Genomic DNA, 22,566 nt, shown 5'->3' on the forward strand with positions numbered 1-22,566 from the left:
CACTGTTCACAGATGGCAATGCCAGGCTGGTGGAAGAAAACATCTCCTTGCCTAAGTCCAGCCTTTTGGATTCCTGATCTGGCGGTATGGTTGGGAATGTGCCAGGATTTATGTGGGAAGTGGAGGCTTGGTCCATCAAACTCTCCGGGGTAGTGTGTTCTGTGAGGAAATTGGGGTCTCCTGAAGCGTTACAGTGGTGACAGGCAATTGTCTTGTTCACAGGGGCTGCTATTTTAGACTTGGGCTAAGTCCCAAGTAGAACATCAGTAAGTGCTTTGTTAAATGGGAGAAGCAGTTCTGAAGGGGACACTCCAGGAATAAGCACTTCCGTCCAAACATGAGTCTTGACTGCCACCAAGGGCAAGCCACCCTCCTCACCACCACTGCGAATGACGAACCCTCCTTCTTAGCCACGCTGGGGGAGAGAGCATGAATGAGAGGTATCCAATACGCTGGCGTCTGCCAAATCCTCACACATTCCATGTTGGTATTATATGGCTGGCATTCTTCTTGGTCCAGCGACCCCTCCTATTTCTCCCCGAGTCCTAGCCTGTAAGAGTAGGGTTCAGGCTTCAGCCTGGAAGGTATGGCTCCAGTCGGTGTTGGGTGACACCCCTCCGGCTGCATGCTGAAGTCAAGGGTGTAAATGGGAAAGGTCAATATGGCACAACCGGCGCCAATCTGGGCCTATCTGTTGATCCCTGGGTCCCCAATGGCACCAAAGCTGCTAGTGTGGATCCAGTTGGGGACCCTCACGAACCCACAGGATCCGAAGGTGCGTCAGAGGGAACAAGCCTCATAAAATTCTTTCAATTGGGCAGTGTTCGCTCCAGCTACCAGAAACTCGGGGAGGCGCAGTGCCAGCCCATGCACTTGCTCAATTGTGGGACAAGGCCTTCAGTCGTCCGACAGATGAGGTGAAATCGAAGCATGGTACGACTTCTTCTTCTTGTGGTGGGACTTACCCGCATGGGCTGACGACTTAAAGTGCTAGGAGCTTCTCGGACTCTGCAACTACTTAACGGACCTTCCTGTTGACTGGGATCTGGATCGTCACGGCGTCGCACTTCGAGCCACCATGAGCTTGAGGGATCACAGCCACAAGGCCTTCCGATGTATGGCAGGGCAATCGTAGCAGGTCTTCGGGTCGTGGTCACACTCAATACAACAAAGGCATTCAAGGTGCAGGTCGATCACCGACATCGAGTGGTGACAGGCGCCACACTGCCTTTTTAGCGGACATTCCTGTTACACCAGGAGGAAAAAAAACCTCAAAACAATTAGACAAAACTTTGATAAAACTCAGTCAAAAATTGACTAAGGGTTTGCTTTTCCCTTTTCACCCAGGTTGCAAAAACGGCATCCTGTTGCTTTGCAATTATGCGGTCCTTGCGAAAGATCTTGCCACTATTACCATCTCAGGCGCGTGCCCAAGTGGCAAGATGTACGATCCTTAGCAGGTTGGACTATTGCAACGCCCTTTTGCTTGAACCTCCCGGTTTTCTGTTGGACAGGCTCCAACGAATTCAATCAGCTGCTGCTAAGCTGGTTCTGGGGCTGCCCAGAAAAGCGTCCGCATCTGCAGCTCTGGCAGAACTCCACTGGCTCCCTTTGAGACAAAGAGTGCAATTTAAGTCCCTTTGTCTCGTCTTTAAGGCTCTTCATGGGTTAGGACCCTTATCATTGCAATCTAAATTTGACTGGTATACTCCAACCAGACTGCTGCGCTCCTCATCGGCAAGACTGGTGAGAGTGCCAAGGTTTCGGAAGGCTAGGTCAGGGGGTAGGTCCTTTGGAGAGGCTGCTGCCAAACTATGGAATAGACTCCCATGGGAGATTAGGCAAATTAAGGAGCTTCTCCTCTTTAGGAAAAGTCTTAAAACCTGGCTGTTTCCCGAGTATTAGCTGTTCGGCCTGACCTGACATTCCCTTCCACCCCTCTTGAGCTACTAGCGCCAGGATGCCTGCAAGGCGGCAGTGCGCTTTACAAGTCGAATAAATAAATTAAATAAATAATTTCCCCAGATCTGCGCAAACTGGCATGGGAAGAAAAGAACTAATGTCAGCGTGCACGTCACTTCCTGTGCGGACGACCCCGAACAATGCCACCTACCAGCCGCAGGGGTACTGCTCAAGAAAAATTTCAAGATCCAGTCTGACGCCTGGGGATAATACTAAGGTAAGGATTCTGCGGCTAGAAGTCTCTATCAGTTCAAATTTGTTGTCAGAAAGACCAATGAGAAGCTCTGGATCCACAGCTAAAGGTGCTGAAAGAAAGGAACAGACATCAGCGTGCATGGGTGGTGCTTAAATGCACTTCGGGAACACCTTAGGCAATTCGGGAACACCTAAAAGTATGTAGGAGTACTTCTTGTAAAGTTTCTGGATCCAGTTTGACATCTGGAGAATATGCATTAGGTGAGGAATATTTGGTTAGAAGTATCAATCAGAAATAGGCATCCTCTAATTTGTTTCCAGCTTGGTGGGCAATGTGCATGCCAGTTTGGTTTCATGACAAAATTTAAGTCACTCTAATCACCAGAGAAGCTGGACCCTGCTTTAGCACAAGTACCACTGGGTAGTCTAAAGGCGCTTTGTGGGCTCAATCATGCCCAGGTCCAGAATGCTTGTGGTATACACCTTGATGCATTTGTGAACCTGATTTGACAGCCAGTACCCAACCAGTATGTTTTGGACTTCAATGGCCAATGGGTACTAATGTTGATTTAGGAGACATACTAAGCTTGCACGCCAGGCATTAAATATGAGAGTTTAGAGAATTTCCCTTGCAAGGAGTAACACTTCTGTTGTAAAGTTAGCAGCTTTGGTGATGGCTGTTGGAATTGAGTCTTCTTTGTCAGCACTCTAAATATACCGGGTATAACCTTGCTCTCTTCCTAGACCTTGTATAATGTTATAAGGAATGCTACAACTTCCACCAACTTCAGGCAGGGCTTGAGCATATTAATGTGAATGACTCCATAGTGGGTCATGAGTGGACCCAACGCCAACAGAATAATTGACATAACTAATAGTATTCAGAGCAATATAGAAACCAGCCTTTGTCAAGCAGCTTTATAAGATTTGTTTTTCAACTTCTTTTCATTGTGCATTTGAAATCTAGAAAAGAAGAGTCAAACAAAACCATATTTTTACAAGACCAGAAGATGCTCCTTCCTCTTTTGACTGCATTCGTCCCGCATTTACAACAGACCGCACAACCCAACATAAGTCTTTGGAATGCAGCCCCTCTCCAGTATAATGATCCACCCTTCCACACGTGTGGCTGCCCATCGCGTACGTATGTCATGGAGTATTGAGTTTTTCACTCCATTGTACCCACATTTTAAGGTGTTTTTGGGGGCAGCCTCTGGATTTTTATACCGCCTCTTCAGCAAGTGAGTTATAGTCCATCCCTCTCAACCATTTTGCCCTGGGAGGGAACACAATAGATTTCCGATGACCCACAATGTCCTGTTTAGCAAGCATAACCCAATCCCAACCAATAGCTTCTGCCCCCAATTCACATCCCACCTTGGGTACACACCCAGGACAGCCGATTTCGGATCACTGCTCTATCAGGATGTCGATCACTGTTTCAAGTATTACACACAGGTTTCAGCTATTTCGGATGCATCCCGAGTCATCCTGCCTTCCTGTGTGGATACGTGATGGACAAACCTATCTTCTAAAAATTTGGTTATGGGACCGACGTAAACATTCATGTAATTTCCCTCACTGGTGTCCCCTGCGGGGTAGGGGTGTTTATATTACCTACAGCCCGTAGTCTCAAACAGAGAGCCCAATATCATTATGTACTGACCCAGTGTATCCTGGACAATCTCCATGGCCACAAAGGGTAAATTTGTATGCAGCAGGGTGGCCACACCTCTAGATGCCCTAGTAACTCCAGCATGATACACCCGGTTGAAGCCATATTGGACCAACAAGGTACATCAGTCCCCAAGCAGGTGAGTCTCCTGCAGTAGGAGCACTGCTGGAGCCAATATAAGCATGAATCGAAGGAATGCCATCCGCTTGCGCTTATCCAGCAGGCCATTTACAACCTTACAGTGTATGTCGCTCACTAGTATAGTCATGGCGAGTAGTAAGTCACATGTGTCTGGAATATAGGTAAAAAGCATTGTGTGTGGCACCTGTGTGTAACAAAAGCATAACCACTGAACCCCCAAAAAACCCTTCCATGAAATACTTTGGTTCTGGAAGCATCTGTCGCCCAAAAACCAGCATTTCCAATAGAAACTATAAACTAACATAAAAGACAAATGTATCAAAGTCTGAATTGGCGGGGTAACTGTCTCCGCATAGGCCTCTCATTGCATGAACAATGGTGCCCCAAACAGCCACATTAAGTCAGTAGAGTAGAAGATTGGGGTGGGGGTATCCGGGAGGGGGCAGGTAGCCCTAGGTATCATGGTTCCCCGGGCAGGCAGCTACATGCCCGGCTGCAGGGGGGAAACCACTCTCTAGCCTAGGTCGTATCCATCCGATGAAGTAGTCTCCAGCCTCTGTGCACGGGTCGGCTCTCGTCGGTTGCACCCCCTCCCACTTTGTTTCCTCTTCTGCCCTTCTCTCTGGGGTGGGCCCTTCTGCTCTCATAACAGCGGAGGGTCCATCAGTGTCGCTGGCAACTTCTTCCTCTCTGCCTCCCATTCCTATGCCATCTCTGGGTTTTCAAAGAAGAGGGATTTGCCTTGGAACTGCACTTTGAGTTTAGTGGGGTAAATAAGCACATTTAAATGTTCATGGTCCTGAGTTTCTTTTTTACCTCCAAAAAGGATATACGCATGAGATGCACCTTGGTGGAGGTGTCGGGAATAACATCACCTTAGAGTCCACAAGTCGAATATCTTGTAGGCAGGGGGCCTGTCACAGTATAGTGTCCCTGTCTGTATAGTTCAGTTCCCACATGATTCGGAGTGGGGGACCAGGTGGTTGTCTAGGAGACAGAGCTCTGTGAGTCCTCTATTGAATGAAGCAGGAGAACAGTAGCTAGCCTAGGATCCATACATTAAACCTATCTGTAAAGAATGTTTATGGTTGTTGACCCTCTGCACCCTCCGGCAGACCCACCAGGTGCAGGTTATTTCTGCAAGATCAGTGCTCCCATCCTTTATACAGTGTTTGAGGAGTTCTGTCAGAGTCTTCAGTCTTTGGAGCTCTTTACCGGTGGTGCCAGCCACATATTCCAGTGAAAAAATGCACCCCTCTGCCTGAGTAGTTCTCACTGATAAAGTTGATAGATCATTGCGTAGGAGGGAGGCCTTCACCCCAACCCCACCAATCTTGTAGTGGAGATCTTTGTGGGTATCAATAACCTGCAGTATAGTAGCCAGTGAAACCATCTCCTCCTGCAGCTGGGGAGCCTTTTCCTGTGTCTGCTGTTTAGTATACTTGTCTATTCAGCTGTGGCTCCCTGTCATCTTATCTTTCACCATTTTGATGGGTTGGTTCAACAGATTCCAAGGTGGAAGTCTATTTGAACTGCAGTCTTTCCTCCAGGCTGCTGTGCCCCAGATGCCATCATCGAAGCATCAGATTCGAGGCCCGACTATGTTCCCCTGCAGTCCTCAGGTGGGCTTGGTAGGTGTAGGAGATGGGAAAAGGGCAGATCGGGTGCCTCCTCACAGGAGTCCCACCTCTCCTTGCAACACCACAATGTTCAGGGGCCACTGCCTCCACAGGAGCCTCTCTGTGCCCTTAGGGGCGTCAGCCCAGCTGCTCCTCATCTTGTGGCACAGTTACCAACAGGCCTAGAATCAGGAAAAAGGGAGGGACCGGACATGCCCCAACCACAGCTGCAGCAACCCCAACAGACACCAATCACGTCGGCCACACCCACCTAATGCATTAGGGAGGCCACTAGGGTGTTCGTTAGGGGCTCCTACCTCTCTGTATGAAGAGTTACACAGCGGGTTGAAAGGAAAGCCTATGCTTGGCACGTGACACTCCAATTGCCATGATTTGTCGTTTATATATGGCACAAACTTGACCCAAAGGTATTGGAGCACTTTACATGAGCACCAATTACATTACACAAGGACACTTTCATTTTTTAGGCACAGTTAAATAAAGTGTTTTGCCCAGGATCACAGGATGCAAGATTTGAACTTGCTTCCCCAGTTCTTAAGTCGTCAGCTCTGGTCATAGGGTCACATCCTCTCAGGTCTGCCACTATCCTCCTTGTTACAGCTTTGTACCTCAAGGGATCTTGTTTGACTTCTTTTAGTACTGTCCCCAAGTTGGAGTTGGCCTCTGTTTGTAGTTTCTGCCTGGATGGAAGCTTGGTCCTCTTCTTCCATCCCTTTCTGGCTGAGTCTCGAATGTTGCAGAGGTCTTCAGTGCTGGGCCACTGGACACTGGTCTTCTGTTTCTGACCTTAGTCTGAGATTCTCTTGTGCGTATACGTGTTGTTGAGAGATGAGCATTTTTCAGAGACCTCCTCTGCACCTGGCTGAAGCTTATTGGGGCAGTCCTGCTTTTCCTCATCTACGACAGAGAGGAGCATGTGCACTACCGGACTTAGGTTCTCCTATTCCTGTGTCCTGTGGCCAATGGCTCAGGGTCATTTTGTATATAGAACAGGGTCTCTGACAGCTTTTCTTCCCTATTTGCTCCTTGCTAGGTTTGGGGCTTGAGGTCTGCTTCTACTTCCTCAGGTCCTTCTTTTGGCTTCCTTGTCCCTTGGTCTTTTGTTCTGGGCTACTGCATGAGGTTTGGCGCCGCTGGCAACCATGGCTTTGCCTGTGTTTCCTGCTGGACTCAAGGCTTGGGGATTACCTCCAGCTTCCTTCAGTCCTTTTCTTGCAAAAGCTATATCTCTTTGATACTTTGTTCTGGGTCACTAGTCACATGACTCCATAACACTGGCCATTTTTTTTCTCTTCGCCATGTGGTGCTTGGTGGGCTTGGGTTTTACTAACTGTCCACCTCCCTTCCCTACTTGTTTATCTGGTGTCGCTTGAAAAGAGGTTTGGGTGCTCTGGCTAACCTGGCTCTCCTCTCAGTTGAGCTTGGGAAGTGGGGATTGCCTTCTCCCTACCTGGTTCATTTTCTGGATCCTTTTTCTCCTTGGGCTTTTACTCTAGTTATGTTGGGAGATGGTTTGGGGCCTTTGAATGTGTTAGGTTCTCTTGTTTTCCCTGTTGGGCTTAGGCATTGCCTTCTTTGAGCCTGAGTTCTTCTCTTAGGCCCTCGTTCTTTGGCATTTGTTCTGCTTCACTTGTTGCTGTGTTTGGGACTCTCCGCACCCTAGCTTCCCCTTGTGCACCCAGTTAGGCTACCTTCTTCCTGTCATGATCCTTCTCAGGGGCCACTTACCTCCTTTATCATGGATTTACTGGAAGAAGGTTTTCTAGACTCTCTCTGTGCTCCTTGCAGGGCATGGAGTGTCTGGATTGCATTTTTGTCTCTCTGGATCCTAATTTTGGGTTTTTTGATCTTTCTTCAGGGTCTGCTGAGATGAGATTTTGGGATGTTCACCACTAGATTCCATTCATGCTTCATGCTGGAATTAAGGATCGCCTTAACCCTGCCAGGATTCTTCTCCTGGGCCTATCACCATTGGCCATTTGTCTGGTTTGGTTCTATTAGGTGATTATGCTCTCCTTGCCTTATCTTTGTGCTCCCTTCTGGGCCTGAACTGTCTCTGCTAAGTTGGGATGTTTCCCCTTTATTTGGAGTGCCAGGAGTTTTGAGTGTTAGCCTTGGATCCCTACCAGATCCTGCTTGTCTGCTGGGGGTGTTTTGTCTGGTACCCCTTGATCCAACTGAGGGGATGGAGAATGCTTTTCTGTTTGCCTGGGTTATGCTCCTGGCCCTTCTTTCCTTGATCCTCTATTCTGGCCAGGTTTTGGGAATGCTACGTGATTCTGTTCACTCTGCCTTTCTTTTTCCCTCTTTTAAGGGTTCCAGTAATTTCTGCATTTTGGCCTTGGGTGTTGTTGGACTTGGCCTTTTTTGCAGGGTCATCCCTGAACTTTTTGCCTTCTTCCTGTATTTTTTCTGACCTGTTGTTGGCTATCAGACCCTAGTACAGGGCACTGCGTGTGCCCAGGTCTTGTAAATAAAATGCTGTTGGTAGGCTTGCAGCACTGGTTGTATCACCCAAAGAAGCAGCATGTAAAATATGACTCAGACCTGCCATTGCAGAGCCTGTGTGCAGTCTGGTACTGCCATGTCAACTTGGCAAGTGTGTGCACTTGCCAGTCCCTAAACCTTCCCTTTTCTACATATTCGTCACCCCTAAGGTAGGCCCAAGGGCAGGGTGCATTGTAGGTAAAAAGTAGGACATGCCCTGATGTGTGTGGCATGTCCTGATAGTGAATTACAGCCATTTTCGTTTTTCGCTATTGCAAGGCTACCTCTTCCCCATAGACCAGAATGAGCAGTTTGATTATAACATCTTATAATCCTAGCTGACTCGGGGAACTGGGTAGAAATTCGAGTTCAGTATGTCTGAACTCAGAATGATAAAATAAATCTTTCAGTGAAGTTGTTTTTAACATTCTGTGTTTGAAAATACCACTTTTAGAAAGTAGGTTTTTTCCTGCTTAACTACCAAGCCTGCCTCTGCCAGGTTGTGTATTACTTGTCTGCTTTGTGAGTGGCAGGGGCTGGGGGCTCCAGGAGACAGGGTGAGTCAGCACATGGCTGAATAGACCCATCTACATGTAGAGTGGTGGGAGGAGTTGCACCTTGGCCAGAATAGGGATGTACCTGCCTTCCACAACGCTGGCTCCACCTCCTGTGGTGTGTCTGATGATCCTGGCCCACACTGTCAAAGGAAAGAAGGAGTTGTGTAAACAAAGTGCTCCAGGACTGCACAGTACTGGTTTGGTCTAGGCACAGACACCTTCAGAGACAAAGGATTTTGGTGTATAAAAGAGGGGACCCAGAACTTTAGATCACTTCTGGGAATCAAGACGACCCTTTGCCAAGGAGAAGAACCAAGGAAGCTGCAAGGAGGAGACTGCCCCTGTGCTGTTGGGGTTGGCCTGTAGTGGTTACTTTATTTGCCAAGGAAAGGAGAAAAGGAACTTTGTGTGTACTTTTTCAATCTTGAAGAAGTATCTCCAATGGCTTAAACTGAGCTTGCCTCCTGCCTGAAGTTTCAGGGATACAAGACTTCACCACAAGCTCCCCTGAATTCCTTTGCTGTGGAATTCTGCATGCTGAAAGGTGCCTACTGTTGTTTGGACCCTCTGAGAAGACCACGAGTCGCTGGGAGCTGAAAGTGCGACGCAACGAAGAGAAGTGTGTTGTCACCACAGCAGTTGCCGTCGTAGCGCCAAAGAAGTGTGCCGCCACTGCAGCTATTCGCCGTCGCATCATCGACGAAGTGTGTCGCATCACTTGAGAAGCGTGTCGCCGTCGCAGAGGTCGCCGTCGCATCATTGGAGAATCATGTCGCAGGGCCTGTCGCGGCTTAGAAGTTACAGAGTTTGCTGCACGTCCGTCGGGTGTGCACCCATCACATCCAACGTTGTCGCATCGCATCGAGACGCCATTTTCTTGCATCACACCGGATTGTTGTATCGCATTGAGGCGCCATCTTGTCGCATCGCACCGAATTACTGTAAGAAACCGACGCATCACCTCCTCTCCGGTAAAGAACCGACGCATCACCTCTCCCGAAGCAAGGAACCGATGAATCACCTTCCCAGCGAACTTTTTGTTTGTATTGCGTGACGCATTTAAGGTACTTTGATAGTAAAGTGTCGCATTTACCATCTACATTGAACGGAACTATTTCTATCATTTTAAAGCCTATTTTTTATTACAGTATTGTGGATTTTTGTTGCTTGGTCTTGTGTTAAGTCTAATAAAGAATACTTATTTTTCTAAACTGGTGTGGTGTCCATTTGTAGTGTTTTCACAGTATTACTGAATGTGTTCACAAATGCTTTACATTCTGCCTCTGAGATAAGCTTGTCTGCTCGTGCCAAGCTACCAAGGGGCTGTACTGAAATGATTAACAACCACAGCGGCTGTCCACAAACCCCGAACTCATGAACTCATCCCGCGAAATCATGCCGCGTCCGTAACTGCTGCAGTCATCAACTGCAGCAGTTACGGACGCGGCATGATTTACTCTTCTTAGAAGTTTGAAAAGCACCAAATTATGAGGCAACCAGTTGGTTAACGTATTGGAGCCACTGCCCTGACACTTAGAAGCAAGGTAGCTGCCAGGTGTCTTGATCTGCTAATTCCGCTATTTTTTGTTGCACAAAGTTTCTATGGACGACCATAAATAAAGATTGGTCTGATCGGATTTTAACTTCAAGATATATATTGCTCAAGCAAATTTCAAGTCCTGAAGATGACTGCATAATAATACAGCGGTCAAAACGCTGTTGACGCTCTTCTGTGGCCCAAATTGATATAAGGACACAATATTTATGTTGATGTTGTTCCTTTATTCCAACATGTAATGTTCTTTGTTTGCCACTTGTCTGGTTTGTGTGATATATGTTTTCTTTTATGTATACCAGCACTTTTGTCTTAAGCATATTTGTGGTTTTTAGGATTGATGTTGTATGATGTAATAAATATGACATTTTGATACCAATAATTCTGTCTTATAGGGCTTCTATAAACACTTTTTCTTACTTTTCCTTCCTTTTTTCTTTCCAATTTGTTGGAGTACATTTAGTTTTTTTTGTCTTTTCCCCCTGAACCTTTTGTTAGTGGTATTGATAAGCTACCAAGGGGGTGAGCGAGGATTTTTTTAGAAGTGTACCCCCTTACCCTAACTAGAAGCAAGGGTCCCTATTTGGTCAAAGGTACCTACCTTTGCCAACTAGAGACCCCCAATTCTAACAGGTGCCATGATTGTCATCAAGGTAATGGCAGCATTCAGGGACCAGTAGCACAGCTAGAACGTGACTGGACATACGAAAAGGAAATGGGTATATAAATGGCTTCCAAGAATAATTTGAGTTGGGGAGCATTTTCTATGAATTTTGCTTTGAATGAAGTCCCCTATTTGCTTTGCTTAATTAATGTGCATCACGGACATTCAGTATGCAGACTGACACACTGTCACTACAGTCTGAGACTTAACATTATGAAATTGAAAATACCAGCACTCTCTTTACATTCCGTACTTCGCATCTCATGAGATCTGTGGACAGAACCGTCATCTTGGACAAATGCAATATAAAGATATGGCTTACAAACACAGCGGATGTTGGAATGAATTGAGGAGAACTACCACACAGAACTGCTTGTTCGCAGTCCTCGTGGATGTCTTCTCTGTCCTTGGATGTCATTTTGTTTTTGTTTCTTCATGAACGTCTGCATTTCTGATTGAAGCACTCTCTCCTTCTTGTATTTCAGGTTGAAATTTTCCAAAGCAAGGAAAACAGACGTTTCATGTTTCCCTTTAAGGTGGATGAGATATAACAACAACTGAGAAGGATCTGAAATTATATTTCGAATTTTTACTCCATGAGCATATTGTTTGGAGAAAACATTTGAATTGTGAGGTGGATGAAGATATACATTATATTACACCATTAAGTGTATAGTTAAGGTGTCACATATTCTTCTTCTTCTTTTAGTTGCTAACAGATGATTACTCATCTCATCTAGAGAGAATTTGTGACTTCAGAACAAGGTATATACAGATGGGAGACATTTTGAATGTTTTTATATCTGTGAACACAGTATGAACACGGATTATTAGTTCCTCTGGTAGAGTAGTTGGCAGTTACAAAGAAGGGCATTAGTCAGCTTTATCCAGTTTGAGCAGCTAGCTGCCTTTCGATAAAAAAAGCTGCCTCTTAACAGTGACGTCTTCTCTTCCCAACCTTCTTTCCCCATCAGAATTAATTTACCTCCCTGTTCCTTTGGGGAGGGCTGTAGAATCTTGGATGTCAGATGGAGTATCTAGAGCAGTGTTTCCCAAACTGTGGTCCGCGGACCCCCAGGGGTCCCTGACACATTCCCAGGGGGTCCGCAGGCAGCAAACAAAACATCCCTCTGGAGCTGCGAGCCGCACCTCCGGGTGCGCACAAGGTGGAGACAGGGCGCTCGGCTCCCCCAGCCAGCGTTTGCGGCGAGTAGAACGTACAACTGGGGAAGATCGCTGGTGATCGTTGCCTGAGTGTTCCCCCAACGTTAAATGCGTACAACTGTAGAGACCACGGACCCTGCGAGGACTCGGTGGTGAGGGTGGCACGAGCGGCGGGACGCTGCAGCCTGTGGCCCATGAGGTGCGGACCTGCGGCCTCGAGACCGTCCGATGATCTGGAATCAATCAGCCGACTGAAAACCCGAGTGCTCCTCCGCAGTACCTGCTGCACCTGGGAGCCGCCATGCAGGTGCGGGAAGGGCATCGCTGAAGCAGCCTGGCAGGCCCCGGGAAGAGTACCGAGCAAGCAGTGACTGTGCCCCGGATCTACTGACAGCATCACCGCAAGTGCAAGAAGGTGAGCGGCCTGCCCCCGCCTGGTTTTCTTCCTGCTTGCAAACTCATTACCAGGGGAGATACCTGCCCTTGCACCCTGAACAGTACTTAGGCCACTGGCCATTGCGGCGAAGCGCTAAGACTGTCAACCCTGCAGAGGCCCAGCGGGGACGCACGCCAGCCCTTGGGAGTGCTGAGACCTGTGAGTGCGGCCCACGTGGTGGGGCCAACACCTTTCAGATCCCCGGGCCCAGTGTGAGGCGCTGCCACACCGCCAGATCCCTCTCTGGCTCGGTACATTACACGTCCCCTGTGAGACACGTGACAGTGAACATCTGCCATTGCTGTGCGCCTAGATCATGCGAGCGCCACTGCGACAGGGAAGCACCTAAAGAGGCTCAATCACTCCGAGAGAACACGCCAGCGCACCTGGAACTGCGCAGAGGAGCCATAATATGAGGCTGCTGCACGAGAACAAAGGCAGGTGTACAGCACAAAGAGGGTTAATATGCCTACTGCAAAGAACGTGTGCCATGCATTTTAAAAAACAGTATTTTATATGCATAGGTCACTGGGTTACTGCTTTTGTCAGAGAGATTCTTTTGCTAAAGTGCAGTTCATAAGTGACAATCGTAATCTAGCACAGTGACCTATAAACTGTCATCAAACAGCTGCTTGCAAACTGCATGGTACCAGTTAGTGACATATGTTTTTCCCAGTCTTTCATTATCCTGGTGCTGCTAAAAAGGTTTATTTGGGTGGAAATACATTTTTATTGTTAACGTCAATGCTAACCACTGTGTTATGGTCTGAATCCTGAGTTTGTGCTTCTCCAGACCAAGCACTCTCTAAACATGCCTAAACGAATGAATGACATGTGAGTTCTACACCTTGTACTCCCCTTTGCCTTATGTAACATTTATTTTCTATACACTGATTACATGTATGATTCACTGTCACTATATGTGTGATGTAAATTGCTCTGACATTCTACAATGGTATGAGAGATGCTATAAAAAATGAAATACACATGACAGAGGAGCTATAGAGCGATGAGAGGCACTGTTGGAGGGTGATAGTGAGGGAATCATTGAAGAACCCCCAGAAAGATTTTCGTATTCTGGTGCATAGTCAGGTCTTCATTTACTATTCTTTAAAAGCTAATACAATTCAATATATAATGATAAATGTGTTGTAGACTGCACCATTGTTCCCTAAATTTCTGAGGAGGAAAGCCTCCCAAAGCCCCCTGTGTAGTGGTCAGGCTCACTCACTGCACTTGGTGTGCACCATACGGGGACTGGTCTGAAATCATTTGCCAGGGCTGCTTTGGGTTTCCAGTCTGATCTGGCAGGAGCAGGAGCCTAGTACTGCGAAATAAAACCAACCACTGAAAGTTAGTCACGGAGATGCTGCACCAACCTTCCAATTAACCTTTTTTCGTTTTCTTGCAAATTCTTTCAATACAAAATACAAGAGAAGTGGCGGAGAGTGTCGTTAGCCTCCTTGGCTTAACAACACACTCCGCCACTTCAGAAATGCAGGGCTGCACCATATGTACAAGAATATGGTGCAGCCCTGTATTTCCCCTGCGCTGGCGCTACACTTAACAAGGAAAGATTGTTTATGTACAGGAAGGTCCACCTTCCTGCACATAAACCATCTTGAAATGTCATTTTGTTACTTCTATGTGTGCTGCTTAATGCTGCACACATGAAAGTTACAAAATGTCATTTTTTTTTTTTAAAGATTGTTGATGTGCAGGAAGGGTCACCTTCCTGAACATAAACCATCCAAGGCGTTTTGCAAAAACGAGGAGAAATGAAGCATTTCACCTTGTTTTGCCAAGTTAAGACCAGGTTTTCCCTGGCCTTACTTTTGGCGCTGCCTCCTATTTACGCTGCCCTTGTAAATATGGGGCAGCGTCAAAATCAATTGACGGTGCAGGGGAAACGCCCACCGCAACAACCACTGTCCACCCCTTTCACTCTAAGCACTGGGTGAAAGGGGGTCTTATTTACAAGGCAACGTTAAACCACGTTAAGTGGCTTAACGTTGCCTTGTAAATAAGATGAAGCCCCTATCGCCACAGGAAAGTCTCAAAAAGTGATGTTCCCATGGGAATAGGGGCTTGTAAATATGCTCCTGAAATCTTTAGTAATTTGAGTATTTGTGTGCACATGTGTGTTAATATTTTTCGAATTACTGTTTTAATGTTTGAAATTCAAATCTTACAAATTGCTTGGGGGTCCCCGGCTTCCAGTGGTGACTCAATGGGGTTCCTCAGGAGTGAAAAGTTTGGGAACCACTGATCTAGAGGATTACTGGAATTCCTTCAGAGGCGCTATAGTCTATCCTTCACAATGGACACCTATCAGTTTGATTGTCTATTCGTTGTACGTTGCCTGGTATCTTGTGTAGTGGTTCCTTTTCTGAGTTCACCCCCCCCCCCCACTCTTTTTTGTCAGTTGTTCCTCAAATTGCCTCCCTACTCGTGCTCACTGGTAAGTGGTGGGGCTTAGGAATCTTTTGCCTGGGATTTCTCTCTTTTTAGTCAGGCTTCTCTATTGACATGTGTGGTTCAGCAAGTTGCTTCTTTTGGACCTCGGTTCCTGGCAGAGCTTCTCGCATTGTGTTGTGCAATTTCCCTCTGGTGGGGTTTCATTGTTTTTATCAGGTTAAAAGGTGCTGCCTTTTATGCTTGTTGCAATGGCAGCTCTATTTTCTACATCAAAGTGGATGTTTCTATTGTGGGAGGAACCACTTCGGCACAGCTTGCACATCTAGAGGTGGAGATTGCTTTTTGTATGGTATGGTGAATATTTAATCTGATGGACAATAATTCCTTTTATTGTGTTAAAATGTGCCGCATTTTATGATTGTTGCAATGGTCGCTCTGTTCTCTACATCAGAGTGTCTGTCTCTGACTTGGGAGAAGCCACTTTTAGTAGAGGAGACTTCTTCAGCAGAATTTATGCAAGTTCCATTATCAGGGCAGGACAGGCCATTCTGTCGCTCTGGTATTTTCCCAGTTGGATGCAGGCTAGGTGGCTGCTTTCTGGATAGGATAGGTGGCCATTGCACAACCATGCTCCAGTGGACCAATTCTAATCAGAACATCCCGCAGTGCAGGGCTGGTTTCACCATTTCTGCTTGGGCTGACTTTTGTTTTCACTTTGGCATTTCCTAGCATCGGATGGTGAAATGTAAGCCAACAGATGCTACCAATGGGGGTACATCGTCATTACCCACATCTTTGGTCGGCCTGACATGAAGGGGGTTTTACCAAGTATGTTAGTAAAAATGTGAATCAGATATGAGAAGTGTTAGGTGGAGAAACATCCACAATGCACGTAAGTTTAAGTCAGGCGGCTTGACAAACATAGGCATGGATGGGGATATGCCATTTTTTTTAAAGATTCCGTTAACCTGATGCTTTAAGGCCCCTACTTTTAAATCCTGGTAAATCTGGAAAAAATATTCGAATTACTCTTGTGCGTTGAAGACCTCCAATGACACTGGAAATAAAAGTGTCTGAATGTAGGGAAATATATTTTTCTACTAATCCTTATAATTTCCTTACAACTGCTAACTGTTCAGTTCCTATAGTATATTAATAGCCACTCCTCATTCGACAGTATAATCTAACCATGAGCCCAATATATGAGGCCAAACTTTAACTTCTAAATTAAACACTTTTATGCTAGATGAGTTCTAGTGAATGCCTGATTTTGTTGTGAATACATTTTAAGCTCAATCTACAAAGAACATGTTAGACGCTACACAATTAGACATAAAAAATGTTATCAAATCTAAGAAAGAACACAGATACTTAGTAGTTAAAAAACACTGGCTTCAATCAAAGTAGTACAGTCTTACCTTTCTTGGAGGTCTTTCGTTTTGGCCGTCCTGATTCACGTTCTGAAAGACCAAAATTTTTTATTATTAAATTTGAGGGTAAATTAGTCTGTGGACACTGAGGGAACCCGTATATCAAATAGGGTCTCTATGAGCTGCATTGTCAAGACACCCCAAGATCTAAATGGAATGGACACCCCATCCACAAGGAGTATATATAGTTTGGATGTTGAAGGAAATTGCTTGGTAATAAACTAATCACATTTCGAGTACCTCTTAAAAAATAAATGTTTTTGAATGATAGTTTACATTTTTCAAACTAAATATTTCAAATGAAATATTTACCAAAAATATAGACATCCAACTCACATTATATTCAATATAGTGACAAAAGGATAAAAAGAAAAGAAACGATAAGAAAATCAATCTGTCGAAAAACATTCTTGTTTTGAAAAGGTTGATTCTCAAATGTAATCACATACACACAATTCCCGTGATTAAAACCTACCGTATGTAATGTACAACCACATAAAGCAAAATTGTAATTGACTATATTACTTCTTTTAAGGTGCAGGATAATTTCATTTAAAACATTTCCGGTTTTGAGTGATCTTGAGGTTACACGGTGGACTGTATGTGTGACACTGTTGCATATATTGACCCATTCCATACAGAAACATTTGGAAAGAAACTCCACAAAAGTCAGTAAGGCTCATATTATTAACACCAATAACACACATAAAAACAACTCCAATATTTGGGAAAGTTAAACCGAAAAATACAGAAGCAGAATTTTTCCTCAAGCGCGCCTTACCAGCCAATCATAATCTGGAGCTGTTCACCTTTCATTTTCAGTAAAATGGACAAAAATTCAAGTTTGACACACCTTGGTTGCTATTCTGGTATTGTTTCTCAACAATGAATAAGAAGGGGGAAGCAAAGTGCATGAAGTGTAGAAAATAATAGGAGGCGGCAGATGGGGGAAAGGACGCTTCAGAAAGGGCCGAACCCAGCATCCAGAAGGAACATCGACATGAATACCTTGTCACTCTCTCCTAATTTACGGGTCGCTGTATGAGTGAGGCCTTAGGGAAACCCAATTCTTTTGCACATTATATTCAAACACGTCGAAAATACTTTTTGAGCACCATCTCGAGGACAGCTATGAATAGGAAAAAGGCCTGAACTCAGGGTGGGCAGAATCTGAAAACAAAAATCTCTGCTACATTTAACGTTTGGTTGTATGGTTAGGCACTGCATAATGTGCAATTCAAATTAAGGAGGCATTAAATATTAGCAGGATCACAGGAATTATGTGGTTGTGTGGCTGCGGTGTATTTTATATAATTAAAGATTTGCCACACTTACCAAATAATCCATCATCTGCTACATAATTTGCTGATTTTAACCAAAAAAAATGGTTTCTAGCACAAACTGTGCAAACTTTCAGGTATTACCGTTCTAGGTTTGGTTGTAAGTGGGGCTGCTCTGTGAGCAGCCAGGGCAGGAGAGGAGGGGTGTGCCCACTCCTGAGGGCACAATGACTGGTTGGGCTGGGGCCTCCCAAACCAGTCATGCGCACTCCGACCTCCTACATGCAGGCTCCCCATAAGCCCCCACCAACCACAACGCTGCTAACAGAGTTGTGATTGGCTTAGTTGAGGGAGCCTGGCTGCCTGCTTCCTGTTCTGGCAGAAGAGCAGGAGCAGCAGCCGATAAGGCGCGGGACACAGCCGGGGGAAAGGTAAGTCTATTTTTTTTAATTGTTAAATTAAATCCCCAGCGCAACCCTCCTCTCCCCACGTGACCTCCCACACCCACGAGATAGTCCGGCTCTATATATAAATAAATATAGCAATAAGCTACTGCTTATTGCTGTATTTAGGTGTTAAACTGGTACTAATGAGGCGCAATCGATTCCTGTCGTTACCAAGGGTCCAATTACTACTTTGGCGGTGTGGCAACAGGTCTGCCATGCAGCCGCACCGCTAAAGCTGTGATCAGACCAACCGCCAGATTATGAGTTTCCTCCTCTCTGGCGGGCTTTGTTTTTGAAGTTTCCACGGTGCCCTGAATATGCCCACCTCCATGGGATCGCCAAAAACAGTTCTTGCAAGGCATGGACTGAAAAGTCAATGCCGTGCAGGAACTGGTGTGCATGTGCATATGGGGTGCATATGGGGGTCATGATGTATCCCCCTGTGTGCATCTACAGGGCATGAGGCACCCTTTGTTTCTGCTCTGCCATGGCTTTCATGGTGGTGGAATCGTCATGAAAGCCATGGCAGAGAGTAAGCATGTAATATGCTTGGCAGGACCGCGGCAGTCCCCCCGAGCATATAATACTGCCTCATGACCGTCGCAATACCACCAGGGACCGGCTGTTCCCTGGTGGCTGCAGCGGAGCTGTGGCGGTCCCATGCCCAATTTGTAATAGGGTGTTCAGGAAACCGCCTCTGCCGCACCCCCACGAGTCTGGAGGTCCATGGCAATAACCAAATCAGTAATCATACGAAGTCCATTTCATGTTTTCTTTTCTTATTCTTTTTCGCTATATTTGCTGGCTCATTATGACCAGACCTGTCGGTCTTTCTTCCATATCGCTTTGGCTTGAAAAAGTCCATACGACGAAACACATGTCGGCTGCCAGTGTTTTTTATACTACATTGAGAAGAAAGGAATGAAGAAATAAAGAGAAAAGAAAACGTGAAATGGACTTCCTGTGATTATTGATCTGGTTATTGCCTTTGAAACACGATATACTGATTTTTGTGTCCCTCTGCATATGTGTATATATATTCATTAAATGAATGGCCTCCTTTCAAAAATTAATCTTAGGGCCTACACATTCATAAATTCAATAGTGCTGCAGTTAGGAACAGTCCTGAGGGAATTCAGGTGACATACATCTCAAGTGGGAAGTTGTTCGCACCTAAGAAAAGGTTTAGCAGATAGATTCTTGTCTTCTTTAGACCAGGGCTTTGATAAGTGTCCCTATGCAGCAAGAGAACTGGTTATTCTAAGAGGATACATGCCAGCTACTAAGTTCTAAAAATAATCAACACGTGCACGTTAATTTTCTTTCTAATTGGGCTTGCAACAGACCATGTTTGTCAAAGTCCTTATAAGTTACATGAAGTACCAGAAGCCCAAAATGATGGCTTTTGTGGATGACTTTCTGATAATTTATCAAGGTAAAGACCGCTATTCAAAGAATATTGCTATTGTTACCAATGTAGGCAATATGTAGCATAAAAAAGATTATAGTTGACAGGAATAGAGTAGTTACAAACATGTACTTTGCCATCAGTCTACTATTGATTTACAGTCCATACAACTGTATGAGGTCTCTAAGTATTTGCTATTTTGTTTGCAGGACATTCTATCAGCATCACTCACAATGTACCTCAGCTACAATGGTACAATGATATTTTGACTTTTAATTGAGAAGTTACAGGAGACATTCAACAGATGAAACTTTTAAGAGAAGAGTGTGTTATCTGGAATAGATAGCACCACAGAATATTGACAGCGTGCTATGGTTATTGCAGAAAGAAAACAAGCTGATGCCCTAGAGCTTTTAGCAGGTCTCTTTGTCTGCCAAAGATGTAAGAGTTTTTTTGGGCGAAAGATAGACAATATTTCTCAAAGACCCTACATCAACTGCATAGGAGGCTCAAAATCCATGCTTTAGTCGCAAATAACCAATAATGTCTGACAGTTTTTTGGGACAATCAATATTTGATTCCGTTAGGTTAAATTCAGAAGCATTTGGGTGCATTTGTTTGAGACCGCTAGGATCTGAGCAATCAGGCCATTTTCATCTAGATGCAGGGATCATGAATGTTTGATTTCTTTGCCAAGAGGCTAATGCACAGCTGCCGCAAGTCTACAATGGGAAGGTTGATTGAGATACAGTCATGCCTCGACTGTAGCTTTGCTCCAGTAAGAGTTATAGTCTACTCTATACCATTCGCCCTCATCCAAATACGAATCACTAGATTTGTGTGGGTCTAGTGGCCTCAGTTAGTCAGGCCTGTTAATCAATACTACATATATTGTTTATGATAAACACTCTAATGAATGTTTTAGTCCTATATGCTTCACTAAACCTGCATGTGTATATTTCTATTTATTTTTTAAAGGGGTTTCTTGTTTACACAACAGACGTCTCTAATAGCGAACTTTCGATTGTGATCACTCAGCTGTATTGGCTAGGGTAGGTTCATCTGTAACAGCCCTCCATCACCCCAATGATTGAGAGACTTATTTTGGTGCTCCAATACATTACATTTTTAATTGAGAAACATGGAGGAGGGTGCGGTTTGTCATTAGAACATTGGCTACTATTGCTCTGTTCAGCAAGCAATAGAACAAAATACTTTACGGGGACACTGTAACTTCACTTACTATGCTTCCTGCTTGCTATTTTGTGTGTGCCAGCACCAGCCAGGGGCACGTGAGAAGATTAAACCATTGAGAGTAAACGGGATTTTTGAGTTTTGTGAAAACCCACCAATTAGTTTTTGCTGCTTCTACAGCTCACTGGATGCAATTGGTTTTAGGCATCAATGTTTTAATTTTAGATACTACTTCAGCAAAAGGCGCTGCTTGCAGCAAGGCAGTGCAATCTGAAAAACAGATGTACAAGATTATGAAAAGGACCAACTAGGCCCAAGCACCGCTCCATATATAAATCGTACAAACGATAAATGTATTATATACTGTGTAGCTTCTGGTCTATAAAACTGCTCTTTATTGCAGTTTCGGAATACCGTAAAAGTACACAGCACTCATTAAAGTGACAGTTCTGCTCCCAGCAACAATTTATTGCAACTTGTGATTATTTAAACAACACAGAAAATGGGAATGACAGCTAAGTATAATGCTTCATAGGGTTAGCAAAACATGCTTCTGAGCATGGGCTCCGGAACTAACGTCCAATTAATCAATACGGTTTGCTTGAAACCGCTGAGGTGACTTATAAGCATATTTTATGTTTTTCGTGGTGGCTGTCACAAAGTTTGCCACTTTTTGAAGTTACATACACCCAGTATATGGACTAATTTCAGATTATGAAGCTGTAAACACATTAGTGAAATAGATTCCTAAAGTATATATGTGTAAGGATTCGGTCTGCGAAGAGGTACTGAAACAATGGTGATAAGGTCAGAGAAAAGGTGCTAACCATAAGAGCTCAAAATCACACTGTGTCTCTAATCCTGTGGCATTCAACACTGTAGATGATGAAGCACTCCTAAAGCGCTTGAAACTCTGGTTTAATATTTCCTAAAACGCATGGGACTGGTCCCAACCTTTCCCTGAAGAACAAAAACACCGAATTAAACTGGCTCTACATGCATTGTCTCTGTCAGTGAGCTCTGCAGATTTCCTATAAAGAGTATAACTCTACTTTCACCTGATAGGGAAAAAAGGTTGTGTTTGAGAGTAAGTAGCAGAGAGCGCTCCGTTCTGTCATTTAGTGCAACTGGAGAAAAAAACATTATAGGCTTACCTTTGTGAAAAATCAGCCCCTGGAAACAGGAACTGGATCATAGTGATGAGAATAGAAGGAAGAAAATGTGCAGGAATTGCAACGGTTTGATTAGACAATTTGTCATGGCCTGTTGAGCTAACCATATAAAACTACCACAATTCACAAGGCCGAGAGATGACTTTGCTGGACTGTTCCCATAAGGCACAGGGTCAGACTGATTTGCATATAGCCATGTCTGAACTGGGGTGGCTGAGTGAACTAAAGAATGGTGATGGATTAAACCCAGATCAGTTGACTGGGGGTGAGTGTTTGATTTGTTCAAGCGCTCCGTCCATCATCACCTTTTGTATCGAGAGATGACTAGAGCAGGAGGAAATGGAAGCATATCTGCTGCAGGTAGGATGAAGTCATAACTGCCTTACAAGGACTGTGGAAAGGGCACTATAACTTAACTCTGAATGTCAGGAATCAGATGGCTGCTCTAAGTGCCAGGGAATCTGGACTCTTGCTGAGCTGCAAGGCTAAGAGGCTTCAAGATTACCGTGGAATTTCATCCCCTGCGGATGGGAAGTGAGAAAGATCCATAAGACAGAAAGAGGTATGTCTACATTTAGAAAATCCATTAAGATCCGTAGTAAATGGATTGCTATGAGCTGTGGCACTGTGTTGTTGCGGGGATTCTGCTCAGTCACAGAACTGTGCACAGAAACTCAGGACCTCAGTGAATTAGGGTGTACCAAAACTCACCTTAGTACCCAACATCCCCTACCAGACTAGC

The 22,566-nt window shown here is 45.0% G+C and overlaps 1 protein-coding gene across 3 annotated transcripts in view; it reads right to left on the reverse strand.

Annotated features, from left to right (window-relative positions):
* APLF (aprataxin and PNKP like factor) overlaps positions 1-22,566 on the reverse strand; it is a 791,103-nt gene that overhangs the window by 50,058 nt on the left and 718,479 nt on the right. For all 3 annotated transcript variants that reach the window (XM_078649586.1, XM_078649585.1, XM_078649587.1), the window contains exon 10: positions 16,313-16,354. In XM_078649586.1, coding sequence (XP_078505712.1) covers positions 16,313-16,354 — 42 coding nt within the window. The remainder of the gene's footprint in view (positions 1-16,312; positions 16,355-22,566) is intronic.

The sequence above is a fragment of the Lissotriton helveticus genome, chromosome 6 (genome assembly GCF_964261635.1).
Source record: "Lissotriton helveticus chromosome 6, aLisHel1.1, whole genome shotgun sequence".
In the NCBI taxonomy this organism is placed as follows: Eukaryota; Metazoa; Chordata; class Amphibia; order Caudata; family Salamandridae; genus Lissotriton; species Lissotriton helveticus.